Source organism: Notothenia rossii (assembly GCF_949606895.1).
Source record: "Notothenia rossii genome assembly, chromosome: 12".
NCBI classification, from domain to species: domain Eukaryota; kingdom Metazoa; phylum Chordata; class Actinopteri; order Perciformes; family Nototheniidae; genus Notothenia; species Notothenia rossii.
Window position 1 is genome coordinate 6,408,021 of NC_136911.1, and position 14,680 is coordinate 6,422,700.

The 14,680-nt window shown below is 39.7% G+C and overlaps 1 protein-coding gene across 4 annotated transcripts in view; it reads left to right on the plus strand.

The window, feature by feature from the left end:
* The first annotated feature begins 2,591 nt into the window (after positions 1–2,591).
* Positions 2,592–14,680, plus strand: part of vav3 (vav guanine nucleotide exchange factor 3) — an 82,649-nt gene continuing 70,560 nt past the window's right edge. For all 4 annotated transcript variants that reach the window (XM_079661503.1, XM_079661504.1, XM_079661505.1 and 1 more), the window contains exon 1: positions 2,592–3,006. In XM_079661503.1, the coding sequence (XP_079517629.1) occupies positions 2,800–3,006 (207 nt within the window). In that variant the 5' untranslated portion in view covers positions 2,592–2,799. The remainder of the gene's footprint in view (positions 3,007–14,680) is intronic.

The window sequence follows — 14,680 nt, forward strand, 5'->3', positions numbered from 1 at the left end:
AATTCTGCTCTTCTTATCTCTCATTATTTCTGCACATGCCGTGAGAGGCGCCTCATGTAGCACTGTTAATGTGATTACCAGCACCCCTTGTGTTATACAAAGAGTTATGCTTTCAGATATTGGATTTCTTTCCTATTCCTGTTTTGTTATATAATGCATACCATTTTGTAACACATCTAGAATGGTCTAAATATATCATTTATTTCTGCGCTGCAGCTGCTCTGACGCCTAAATCCCTTTTTGCATATCCTGATTTGGATGTCATCCCATTTACTCAGTTTTTATGTTGCCTTTTGCTTTAGCGTTGTGGTGATAGCCCAACAGGGATCAATAAAAACTTTTATTGCAGGTTCACTCTCGCTTCACATTTGTGCCTGGAAGCTACTCGCTGCAGTATTTTACTCTTACTCTGCAGCTCCTCTGGATCAGTTGGGGCTCAAGAGCATCTTGACAGTGACAGAGGAAGTAATTCTACTGCTTCACATTCTTGGCCACATTCTCTTCGCCACTCTGTATGTTTGGGCTATACTACGCAATAAACTGGCACCTTGTAAAGCTAAAGGCGGCTTGCGCATACCATTATGACCCAACATGCTGCCATTACCATACAGAGCCTAAGGCTGAACTTCAGGGAGAAACGCTGGTCTGTTGAATGGCATGCATTTATGAATCCAGGCCTTGATATATTTATTTTTAAAGTGCATTAGGCTATTTGTAAGTTACATTGATAATTAGCTTTCAAGGTGAGTTAGTTGGTAGATCATCCAAATGTAGAATGTAATTTGCATTTCCATTTAATAACAATTAAACAACAATTCCTCCATAAGTAAAGATTAATAAAAGAGTCTCTATCCATCAAGGTCAAGTGCTTTAACTGGTGGTGGCTGGAATAAATGACCTGGCCTCGTGAACTTCCAACAAATATTTAAAAATTGAATCTGTATTCATAAATTCATCAAAACATGGGAAGGATTTACTTCAATTGAGGGGAAACACATTATATAATGTGCACACAAATTAGTATGCGGTCTTAATGCAGTATATACATATTTATATATATCTTTTATATTTCCCCCTGCCAGGCTCCACACATTACAGAGCAATTTAAAGCGTTTAATTTGATGCTCATAAGTCTAACCAGAGATGTCAGCATGCAGCAGAATCTGAGGAGAGTTTCCTCATTTATTCACAGAAGCAATAAGAGATAAAGCCAGCTTCAGTTGGACCATATATTGGCTCAGTCACACCAATCATGCTCTTAGTGAAATGATAAGAAGCCAGCATGCATTTGCAAAATCATTATGTTAGAAATGTTAATTCTTGCCTCTTTCTTGGCTATGATTGTGTGAAAAATACTGTCATTAACACATAAAGCTTTGTTCTCAAACCATAAATGCAAACATATTGTATTGGACAAATATGTAAATGCGTCATCTATAAATGGCAAGTTAGAATGGAAGTAGTGAAAACACAAGTAGGTTTTGTTTACTTACTCCAAAACAGAGGAAACAATTGAAGGGGTGGTAATCTCAAAGTGGAAATGGAGATAAGGACCTTATTGGTGTTTGATTGCAGAAAGTGATACCATTACTTTAATAGAGACAGTTTGGGGTAATAGGCTAACACAGATTGGGAACCAACGGGGACTTAATGGCTGTGTCATTTTGTGGGCTTCTTGGAAAATACAGTCAGTAAATCCAATTAAAAACAACTTTCCATACGACTATGTATTGTCCAACAGCCTTTTGGCGTCAAAATAAGAACTTGTTGCTTGAATTTAATTTCAAGACAACTCAATAAAGAAGTAATTCAGCTTGTATTGTACGTCTTTGATATTGGCAGTGTTACAGTGTTTATATTTTTTACAAGAACAAATTGGACTCAGCTAAAATGAAATTCCACTTTACCAAAAAGTAAATAACACACATCTGCTTTTTGCAACAAATGTTCCTCCTGGACTAATGATTCACTCATGCAAATGTAAGGTACAGAGTTCTGGTAAAAACATCCGATATGCATCACTAAACAGGAGAAGCAGCCATTTATTTACATACGAAAATAACACAGTTTTAAGGTGTCACCTAACCTGTCATTTAATGATGCTGCAGTAAAATTTGATCATATAATAATAAGATATACCATAATATACGTGCACAATTATACACTGCCTTTTACTTAATTCAATTCATAGGAAGTTATAAAACTGTACTTCATATACTTAAATGGCAACTGATGAGTTTCAATTGGTTTATGATAAAGTTTGTTAACCATTAATTGACAAGCCCTATTTGTATAATCCCTGGAGTATTTGCATACAGAGAGGAACTTGGACATATTTGATCATATTAGCTGTACAAAATAACGAAAATGAATGCATACAATTGAGGAAAAGCATGTTTTTCCACAGCAGCATATTATGTGTTCTGTACTAAGTATTTAGTTGTTATATATTTACTGTAATTTCATATACTAAGAGCCTATGGATGACAAGCGGAAGAGGTGAGGAACTGTGTGAGGGGGAGGGAAGAGAGACATTGAGAAACACTGAGTGAGAGAGTGTGTGTATGTGGGTGTGTGAGTGAGAGAGCGAGAGAGGAAGAGTGCAGGGTGCGCTCCATCCAAAGCCTCAGCACACCGGACTCATCCTCCACCAGCTGTGCTCCAGTTCCGTTTTCATCGGCTTTTACAGTTGGCGGATATAGCATGGATACGATTTAAGACACACTACTGAGCCGTGAGCAGTTTCACTTGCTAAAAACATCTTATTCTCTTAAAGCTCGTCCCACAGAAGTCACAATAATGATGGAGTATTGGAGGCAATGCGCGCTGTGGTTAATAAACTGCAAGGTGCTTGCAGCTAACCACCGGGTTACATGGGAGTCTGCTCAGGTATTTGACTTGGCTCAGACTCTCCGGGATGGAGTCCTCCTGTGCCATCTGCTCAACAACCTGAGACCCCAGTCCATCAACCTAAAGGAAATCAACCTCCGACCGCAAATGTCACAGGTAAGAAACGACTGCAGACAACCCTCATCTGTCCCCGTATCCAAACTACGGCTAAGCCCCGTTGAGGGAGCGCAACCAGATATAAGCAGAATGATGCTTGTTTTAAGTTTCCTTGCATCTCGGCATACATAAAAATACCCCAATGAACATGATTGAAGCAGATTCTAAATGAGAATAGCTATATTTCAAATTCGGCTTAATTTAATCCTCATATTAGGACATGTTTTCAATAAGATTTCAACTTTTTAAATCTTGGTTACTACGTTCGCTAACGCCCCCACTGCATATTTTGGTAGCGGGAAACGCTGCAAATAAGTACTCAACTCAACAAATTATACGAGTTAGAATGATCATCACTAAAGACCATTAGAGTGTGGAATATATGCCGAAGGAATACATGGATCCATCCCTCTTTGGATAGCTCATAACTGATGCTTATTGACTTAAGTATATTTGACAGTAAGCTGAAAACACAAAATTGCCAAATAGCTGAACGAGATTTGGTTGACATCTATTTGGTCATTTTAGCACTATAAATAAATCATAATGTGAGCGAAACTGACGAAAACCTGACTTTCTTTAAACATTTGACTTCATCCTGTAAATTGAGTAACTTATAGTAACTGTTGGACAATGTTGGTCAACACTGAACCGTTATGTGCACAGAGCCCCTCAATCTGCCCTCTATAGGTGATGTAGAGACACAGGCAATAGAGGTTAGGTGGTGATGAGGCTTTGTTGTGGGCTATCACAAAGAAGTGTATTCATTTTACAGGATTAACATTAATTCATATCCAGGTTTTTTTTATGAAATACTTTCTATTATATTATTATTGAGAATTCATGCAAATAGGCTATTTGTTTGACTTGCCTGACAACATGACGGAACAAAGGCAATTATAATCTCATGACTGGTTGTTTGATTGTGTATTCATTTGTAGCAATATTACAAAAATAGCTTATTCAATTAACTCTTAGTTTACCACAAACACATCCCTCTACTACTGCTATAAATCCCCGAAATGATAGATAAATAGATATAGATAGATAAATAGATGGATGGATAGATACTGCGGAAAGAAAGAGGGTTATCTGTGTCTACATGGCTTGTCAGGTACCATCTGCTTCCATAACAGGACAGCCTGAGCCTTTGCCAGATTAATATTCTCCTTCATAACAGTGAGTCTGGGTGTCTGGCTCGGTGACAACAGTGAGATAGACACTCACCTACTGAGCCAGCAGACCTGCAAAGATAGACTGTAACTATAACACACACACACACACACACACACACACACACACACACACACACACACACACACACACACACACACACACACACACACACACACACACACACACACACACACACACACACACACACACACACACACACACACACACACACACACACACACACACACACACACACACACACACACACACACACACACACACACACACACACACGTAGTGTATTATGATGTGATGGATGCCCTAATGCTCTCATCTGATGGAAAAACAGATGATAAAAGTTTGAATATCATACTATCATATAAATGGATATGCTGCACAACCAATGGGGAAAGGGGGATTAGGCCTTTTTCCTTGAACAAACACATACACTCACTGTTAAAGTGAGATGGTATAGGTCCAGGATATGCACAATCTTATTGGGTATCCATTCAACCTGAGCACCAGGGTCAAGGAGACAATTTAAAAACGCATAGAGGACTTTAATGTCATCAATGGCAATGGAAATCAACTGTCAGAGGATCTGTTACTCGAAGATTCAGAGAAAACTAGATTGGGACTGTAAGCGGAGAAGCGGATTGGTCAATTTACTCTTAGAAGTTGCGCTAGCACCAATGCAATTACTGATTATGAGACATCAATAGGCCAGTGTTTGCTGTCAGTCATGACATAATAACACACAGAGCTGCCATGCTTTGAGCGGTTGTTACCCATTCTAACGCTCAATGCCTGTACTGGCCTGGCACAGTCTGGGTTATTTATAGGCAGAGTTTGTTTTATGCATGGCTGAATGGCTTACTCACACAGGGCAGTGATGAAGCTATTCAGGGGTAAATTAGCATCAGTAGTAGGCTCAAGCACAGTCACATACATTTACAAAGTGCATGCAAGTTCACGTTTGTGGCAGCACTGCTTTAAGTGCTAAGGTCATTGTGAGGTTTTTAAGTGGTGATACTATCGTTCCCTACACCAACCATTGTGGTTATAACTTCTCATGTCTGCTGTTTATTGTATCAAAAAAACACATTTGATCTGTAAAAACCTACCAGAATTTACTGTTACGATCAATAGTGGCAAAGTGTACATTGATAAACTTTATCACATAAAATCTTTTTTTTTAGAACTTTACTACTTCATATGTATGTCACTAGAGCATGACTCGGTCACTTCCCCTTTCACACACACACAAACCATGTGATTGTGGAAACCAACTCCCTCTATGAGCACTGTTCAACAAAGAAATGGGCATACACACCCACCCAGCAACTTTCCTCCCTCTGTCTCCTCCAAGTTACATTTACATAACTGAGGGCGGAGTTGCTTCCCTTTCACCTGCATAATTCATGAGGGCCGTGGCAGCTACTTTATCATTGGCCAATAATAACACACGGGATGCCACTGTGGACTCACCCATGGGACCCATGCGATGGAAAGACAAAGACAGTGAAGGGACAGAGCTACAAAGAGTCTGCCTGGCCTCCATAGACGCATCTCAGAGGACATAAAGGGCCCTGAAGGGCTAGCCCACTGCTGGGTAATTAAAGCACAAAGCATCAGAAGCTCTGGAGAATTCACATGTGTGATGTTGGCATGCTTCCCATTCTGCAACATTCATTTTGTTAGGGAGATTTGTATGTGATATAAAGTAAGTTATATCTGTTTAGACATGGGCTTATATAAGGACAACAGAGAGCCAGCAAATTATGTATGCAGGAAAAAAAGTGAAATGAGGATGAAATCAGACTATTTACTGCTTAAATTGTCTGTGAGCTCTTGTAGTAAAAGATGAGGAATGAAGCACTGGTTCTGTATTCAAACTATGAGCTCTTAATTTTAAACAGTAAAGCAAATGTTGTCATGCACAAAGGTCTAGTTAAGGGTTCAATGTCAGTGTTAAACAAAATATTCACCCTCTTTGATCATATTTTACAGGACTGTAATGAACCAATTACATAGTCTAGACGCGGCGGGACCAGGGCAACTGCTGCATTCATGATCTCCTACCAGAGAAAACCCCAAAATCACCACATAATCAGTAGTTGTTTTTTGTCTAAACCAGTGAAAACGAGCGGTTTAACGTTAAGAGGAACCATGGATTGCTAATCGTGGCGCAACGAACCGACCATGTGGTCAAACATGCAGCATGCAGTCTTTCCATCCATCTGTTTCTTGAAGCATTTGGCTTGAAGTTCTGCTGAATCTCAGTTTTTACTGAGAAGACAGCAAATATATTCCATATACAGCTTGTATTAAATTGGAGCAAGGATATGAAACTCCTTGAGTGGGTGTAATGCAGCTAGCAAAGGAGTGTGCTACAAACAAACTAGCTAGCAGGCTAGCAGAGAAGCAGAGAACAAGACAGCTAATGATACACTCAGTTCAAAGACTGCTTAACTGCTTAATCAGTTATCATTCATTCATTCTCTTATCATTTCATTGAGATGTTAATCTTGAAACGTGCCCTGACAGCCCTAACTTGTTAAACCTACTGTTGCCTTGTTCTCTATGACACAGAATTATAAGCTGCAGATTCAGTGAGAACAAAACCTGGCAGCTGAAAGCCTCTCACACACATCAGCCGTGAGCCTCAACATGCACAAGAAATCAGGAAATGGAATAGAGGAAGGAAGTGAAACCAAACATGCCCTCGATCAAGCTCAGACCAAAGCAATGAGATGTCAGAGACAATAAAGAGAAAAGCTGCCGCGCTCTTTACATAGCAAAAAAAAGAAAGAACACACTTTGCTCTTCATAGCACCGTCTTCAAAGACTTCACTTCATTTTGGGAAAGTGAAAGTGAGAGAAAGAGTCTGAGTAAGATCCGGGTCTAATTTTAACGAGCTCCGAGAAGTACAAAGTGTTTCAAAGAGCAACAAAGTGCATCAATGCACCGAGATACAAGAGAGACAAGGCTTCATAGATTTAACACAGATGCGATGATGTCTCAATCAACACCTTTGTGAATAGATTGCATGCTATTTTAATTATAGGATGCAGAATACAGTAGCTCATAATACATGTAATGGATGTAAGGACGTTTTTTTAAGTACATTTAAGAAAATCATGTGCAAAGAAGCCTGCTTAATTAATAACAAAATAGCCTTTTGTGCTTTTATTTTGATAGGGGCAGCAGGTGTGTTGACCAGTTGGCGAACTGATCTGATTTTGACTCTTGGAGAGTGCACATATAGTACTATTTTCCACTTTCCACATGGTGCACATGTATATTTTTTCAGGCCAAGACAAAAATCCTGTGATGTCAAACAATACAAAAATAAAAATCCAGCTTTACGCACAAGCACTCCATACGGCATGCTTCAAAGGCTCGCTCTTCACTCGCTAAGACAAGGGTTCGATAGAGATAGCGTGGGAGAATGAGAAAGACAGAGAGAGAACGTCTTGATTTCCCTTTTGTTAGTGCAGAATAAGATCTCTGCAAGTCATAAAGGCAGATTTTGATTAAAATATAGACGTGATGTTCCAAATGTTAGCAGGTAAACATATTACTGTGTACAATATATGGCAAGGTTAGATTAGGTACTTAAGTGTAATCAAAGAGACTTAAAGACTATTGTGGGAATCCCATAGTTACATAATAAAGCAGAATAAGGTCATAGATAAGTGAAGTGTAACCATGTGAAGCGTTAAAAGAGGTTGTTAATACTTAATGCATCTCTGTGTGTGAGTGTGTGTAAACAGGCTAATTACACACTGTGATTTCTCTCTAATGCATAGTCACACTCTCAGATAAAATGCACTGTGTGTTTTCGTTATAAAACTTTAAAAAGGTTTTTCACAACCATATAACTAGATTTTCATTTAATTTCAAACCTTTATTTACCCAGGTGTATCCCATTGAGATCATTGATCTCTTTTTCAAGGGAGACCTGCTCAAGTAGGTTCTAAATGAAACATTAAAACAGAACTACAAAAAGGACATCATAGAGCATCATTACAGGGATTACAATTTACAATAACTATCCACATGAGCAGGTACCAACAGCTTCCGATTGAGTAGCATCCAACCGAGCTTTAAAAACATTTAGTGGCACCAGATTGCTCAGTTTCCATTTCAATTGCAGACTATTCCAAGACAGTGGAGCTGCGCATCTAAAAGCTATCTTCCCTAAGACAGTCCTAGCAGTTGGCACATTTAATAAAACTACAGCATGCGATCTCAGGCAGTAGCCACTTACAATTCGCCGTGAGATCAGGGAGCAGATGTAGGATGGAAGTTTCCCTAACATGGCTTTGTATATAAAAATGTACCAGTGACTGAGCCTCCGTACAGTTAGCGAAGGCAAACCAACCCTTGCATACAGGGTACAGTGATGGGTTAATGCTTTACAGTTTGTCACAAATCTCAGTGCACTGTGATACGCAGCATCTAACTTGACCAGGCAATTGGCAGGTGCATTCATATAAATCAAATCACCATAGCATCACAGCATATCACAGGTAGAAAGGTCACAGTGACCAGCCTTTTCCTGGCCTCAAGCGAGAAACAGGACTTGTTCCTGTAGAACAAACCTAGCCTAACTCTCAGTTCTTTAAGCAGGTTATTGACATGACGTTTAAAAGTGAGACAATCATCAAACCAGATACCAAGGTATTTGTAACAGGTAACCACTTCAATTTTTATTCCTTGCGTAGTTACAATATCTACAACAGGCTCTGGTGTCTTTTTAGCTTTTGAAAAGAGCATTACCTTGGTGTTATCAACATTTAAAAGAAGCTTTAGTTCAGAGAGCTGAGTCTGAATAACGTTAAAAACTGCTTGCAATTCAACAACAGCCTCCTTAATGGAGGGATCTGCACAGTACATCACGGTATCGTCCCCATAAAAATGTAAGGCTGCTCCATCAACATTTTCACCTAAACTATTGATGTAGATGGAAAATAAAAGTGGACCTAAAACAGAACCTTGAGGAACACCATTAGAAATGTTTAACCACTCAGAAGACAGCCCATCAAAGTGAACACATTGGGACCTTTCAGAGAGGTAGTTCACAAACCAGCCCCCTGCAGGGCTTTTATATGCCAATACTGAGTAGCCTCTGCTTTAAGATGCGATGATCGACGGTATCAAACGCTTTGGAAAGATCAATAAATAGAGCTGCACAACTCTGCTTATTATCTAAAATATTCGTAATGTCATTCACCACTTTCTTTGTCGCAGTGATGGTGCTATGTTGCTTTCTGAAACCTGACTGATGTTTACATAGGATGTCATTTATACATAAAAACTCCTTTCCCTGTTCACTTACTAGGCGTTCAAGAACCTTAGCCAGAACTGACAATTTAGAGATGGGCCTATAATTATTTAATAAAGTGGCCTCCCCTCTTTTTAGTAAAGGCAGGACATAAGCTGACCTCCATACTTTTGGAATTGTGTTTGAGCTGAGGGAGAGGTTAAAAAGAGTAGTGAGAGGTGGAGCAATAAAATCTGCAGCTATCTTTAAAAAGAAAGGTTCTACGTTATCCGGGCCAGCCGGTTTCTTAGGATCTAACTTGTTTAAAGCTTCACGAACAACATCAACAGTAAAAGGAGTAAAACTAAGGGTTTTCCAAAACACGTTTTTCAGAATCACAGACTGTGGTGTTCACAGAAGCAGAGTTAGTAACAGAATCAAACAGAGAAGATAGATAATAGCCCTCACTGGCCACCCACGTGTGATTCTGTCTCAGATTAGAGTCATAGTAAATATAAACCATTGCTTTCCTATGATTTGTTCATTTTGCTCAGTCAAACTAATGATAAGTGAAATCTAACTTCAGCACTTCAAATGCAGCACCTGACATTTTAAGTGCATTTCACTGTTCAGCTGCTTTACTCAATGTCACAAAGTCTGTATGTGTTCATGAAGAATAACTTTCAGTGATAGCTATTTTCTGCCTCAGAAATGATATATTATAAAATATAAATTGGACACTAAATCTGTTCCGCTTCCTCTGCTACCTATTATCTCGTGTAGAAAATGTCCCTTTCTGGGTTGTTTCTATGGGAACAAGCAGACATAAGAAGAGTTATTGGTCAGATTTCAGCGACCATACTTCATACTTAACATGCTGATCTATATTGCATGCATACTAATACATTTAACCTATATTTGCATACTGATATTGCACATGCTTCAAATTGCATGTTTTAGTATGCAGTATGCGTTTGGACACAGTGCAGGAGTCCCTTGATCACTTCTTCTGAGTTACAGTGGCTCGGCTGCCCTCGTTGATTCATTCTGAAGTAGGGATTGCACCTGACAGTGTGTAAACAGCACAATACTGCAGCCATGCATGCCACATTGTAGCAATGCACGGCTGCAGCGTCCCATTTAGAATTCCATTGCGGCGTAATTAAGTGGTTTGTCCCGCCGGGTCACCGTAATGACATCAATATTCATGTGCTGCTTTATGCACAGTGACGTGGATTCGGATATCTCCAAAGACAGGAACATGTTGCACCTCTCTTGTGCACGTGCAAGGAGTGAACTGACCTTTCATTCCGTCACCAAGGTAACAAGGCTGCACCAAATCCAACCGGTAAAGGCTACGGGCTAGTGCACATTAAAGTATAGATAACGCACATGCTGATTTTATTAGGAGATATTCAGTGGTGGGAAATGTACCTGCAATCAATGTTGATCCTGTTAGTCAATTCTGCCGCTGACGGTTCAGTTAATCACTGTTGAGTGCTCTGAAAGCTTGGAGAAAGTCAATACTGTCTGTTGTCTTTACTGGCAAACAATCATCATCATAAGTGACATTTTAAGGGTCTTAGACGAACCAGAAAGACCAGTATAATTATGAAAATTCAAATGGGAACATTATAACAAATGATAATGGCCGGCAAATGGATAATTTGCCCTCTTTCCGGCTTGATGGAAATGTCATGAAGCTATCTGGAAGACAGTGAGCAGGAAGGAATTGTAGATTTAGATCCAGATGATACCAACATATAACAATGGTCATAGCCAGAAGCAGTGTATCTGCAACCTTTTACTGTCAGGTTCACTGTAGTGGAAACCTGAAGCCAAGCGAAGTGGAGAGGACTGTATCAAACCCTACAGAAAGATGATACATAGTAGGACTCAGCCTATAGATTCTGCCTAATACACATCAATGGAACGTGTATTAAACCTTTTGTGTGCACAGTGCGTGGAAGACGCCTGCTTCACATTATTGACCCTGTGTCTTTTTCCAGCAGGGACACTCATTGTGAGTATAAGGCGCCCTGCTTTAAGAGACTCAGGGCGGCTGTGATGGATGACTGTTGTCTATTGGAAATAGGAATATCCTTACATGTGCGTGCAATGGAGACAGAGAGGCAAAGAGTAAGAATCATTGCAATAGCAACAGTAGCGGCTCCATATGTATGACAGAGCACACAGTGGATAAGGAAAAGCATGTACAAGTCTATATAATGTCGTTATTACTGTAGACAATTCCATGGCACACAGTTTCCTTGGAGGCTTGCCATAAAAACGTGGAAACATGGAATACTTTTTTGGGCCAAAAAATGACCAATTTGCAGTTTATCAGTGCAAACGTTTGAGTTAAATCCAAAAATATCAACCTTGATACTGTATTTGCTATAGCAGTCAAATACCACACCTGAATGGACAAACACATGCACACACACTCGGGTCAGAAAGCAGTTGACCAGGCTCTGTCAAGTGGCGCAGCAGAGCATTATTCACACTTTTTCTAACCCAATCTTCTAAGAGGTATAAATCAGAGTAATGAGAAGGAAGAGTGGGAGGGATGCTGTCTGCTCACCATTCACGCCTCAGTGTTTGTGCATTTAGTGTGTTCATTTTATTTAGTGCGTCGAACATTTAAATTACATTCAACTCTCCAATCTGCACGTCTTATTCTAGCCAATCACACAAAGCTGAGCTCAAAGTACTTGAACTGGCTTTCTATAGCGAAGAGGGTTCATATCTCACACCGTAACACTAATTCAATTCCCTTATCGGGTGGGGGAGGGGGGGGGGGGGGGTGAAGTAGGCTTTGTGTATACGTCGGGGTCATAGGGGTTAAAACCAGGATTTAATAGAAAATGGCCTCTGAGACACTCAATGTGTTGTGGGGGATGTACAGAGGTGGAGTAAAGGGGGGGGGGGAGATGGTTTTTCCCTCATTGCCTTTTTGTCATTACTTGAAAGAATCTGAGTAAGCATTGGGACCTGCCTGCCTTTGTGAAGAGTGAAAAGGCTAATTCTGTAGTGTAGACGAGATAAATTAAAGCTTTTCGGAAAGCAACAAGGTCGGATCATCAGGACGCCAGTTTTCTGTCATCTTCAGTATTTTTTGTGACTGTTCTATTTAATTGTAGTCGATTCAGCAATTTGGGTAACCTTTATAAATGTTAATGTTTGTCAGATGACTTTGAGAATATAAAGAAGGGAAATGACTGACATTATTACAATATGTTCATTTAGACACTTGCATTGTATGTGTGGTTAAATTGTAATTACAATGGGACATATGCTTATGAACCTTCTGGCAAACAGTTAATATGTGAACAAATTATACAACATATTTATTTCCTTTGAAAAGACGGCTACTCTCAGTTGCCATTTAGCGTAGCTTAGCAAAAGAGCGGGAAACAAGGGGAAAAAAGCAAACCTGTCTCTTTATAAAGATAACAGAATTCCCCTACCAGCACCTCTAAAAGATCTATAATTAATCAGTTTATCAAGAATCATCCAAACTTCATATTAACATGTTTAGGTCCACATGTTTCCATTTACTTCAAACTATAAAATAATGCTTTTAGCCCACAATTACTTAACATACTGAATGGAAGTAGGGGCGGCGTAGAGCTATATCCTAGAAATACAGATTACTTTTACACCAATCTTCTCATCACCTAAAGAGTGAGGTAACGAATGAGCCAAACTCCTGAAAAAACAGAATAGTCCTAACAGGAAATGGGAGAAGATAAAGGAGAGATAAAGATGCTGTCACCAACTAGACGGGGATATTCAGAGTCACGAAAATGACTGGAAAAAGTGAGTGGAAAGAACATATGCATGCTACGTCAGTGTTCTTCAGTCATGTGACGTTGTGAACCAAGTCTTTATTCCAACCAAACAAGCAGCTCATTTCACGGTTCAGCACACCTTACACCAGAGAGGACACACTATAAAGTCATTGAGCACACTTGCTGGAATGAAAAGCTGCTGACCACTGTAATTCTGACAATATTCCATTAAGATAAGTAAGCTGATGGCTGTCTGCTGGGATGACCCCCACCTCCGTCTGAGAGAGCAGCAGCACTGTCGTCAGCGCCAGCAGACCTACGCTCATTTCCTGGTTACACAGCTGAGAGAAGCTCCAACTTGACATGGATGTGACCTGAAGGCTTGGATTGTAATATGTCACCCGCTGGTTACGCTTTAAAGCATCTTGATAAAACGGATTTACTTTGTGTCAGTCACTTTGGACACAAAAATCTCAGGGGTTTAAAACTGACAGATATCGTAGTGACTTTTTTTCTGATTACATTGCTTGAAATTCTCTCTTTGGTTTCCCACTCTGCTGTCAGTAAAACTATAGGAGACTCAGACGGATAGAAGAGCTTTTAACTACCAAATTGGACAGGCGCATCGTCCATTTGATTGCCATTAATTGACGCTCAACAAGGTTTAAGCATCGAGATGGCCAATCTCTGGCTGCGTTTCATTGCTTAGATCTATGAGAGAACAAGAGCAGGATTTCATTAAGCTCCACAATACACATGGGGGCCATAAAAAGGCTCCAGCTTGTTGCTATGGAGCTTTGACTTGTATCAAGGAATACATAAGCAGAAACTGGATACTGATTGTGGATACAGAGCACGACCTGGTTTATATCAGTGCACAGCAGCGAGAGGGCTCGTCTTACAGGAATATTTTGGGCCTAATATTCCAGATGGTTGGTCTTCAAGATACAATTTGTGGGATTTTAAGCCCTGCATACGTCGGTCGTGTTTATGCTATTCATGTTCATCCTAGACGTGTGTTTGGAGCTTCCTGCTGAGATGTTACATCATAATCCATCCTTAATTCCTTTTTCTTTACGGTGCAGTTATTAGTAGGTACCATTGAAATGCAGAAATAGGTAACACTGTTGGTTATATTTGCCTCAGATTTAGTACAATTTCACACATAACGTAAAGAAGCATGTCAAAAAGGACCACCTGCATTTGTTTAATTAGATTTCTTATATTTAGTAGTGGGATGGGGGCTTGTGACTGCTAAAACGACTTAATTGGAAAGCCGTTTCTTCATTTTCTTGTCATTATTCTATCGTTTTCTTTTGTACTATAATGTTTGTTTGTTACACCCCAGCGTACACCATAGGCCAAATAATTCTGTGTATCAGTGATAATAATAATTCCAAGGAAAAATTCTAATTAATTCTTGAATAATTCACA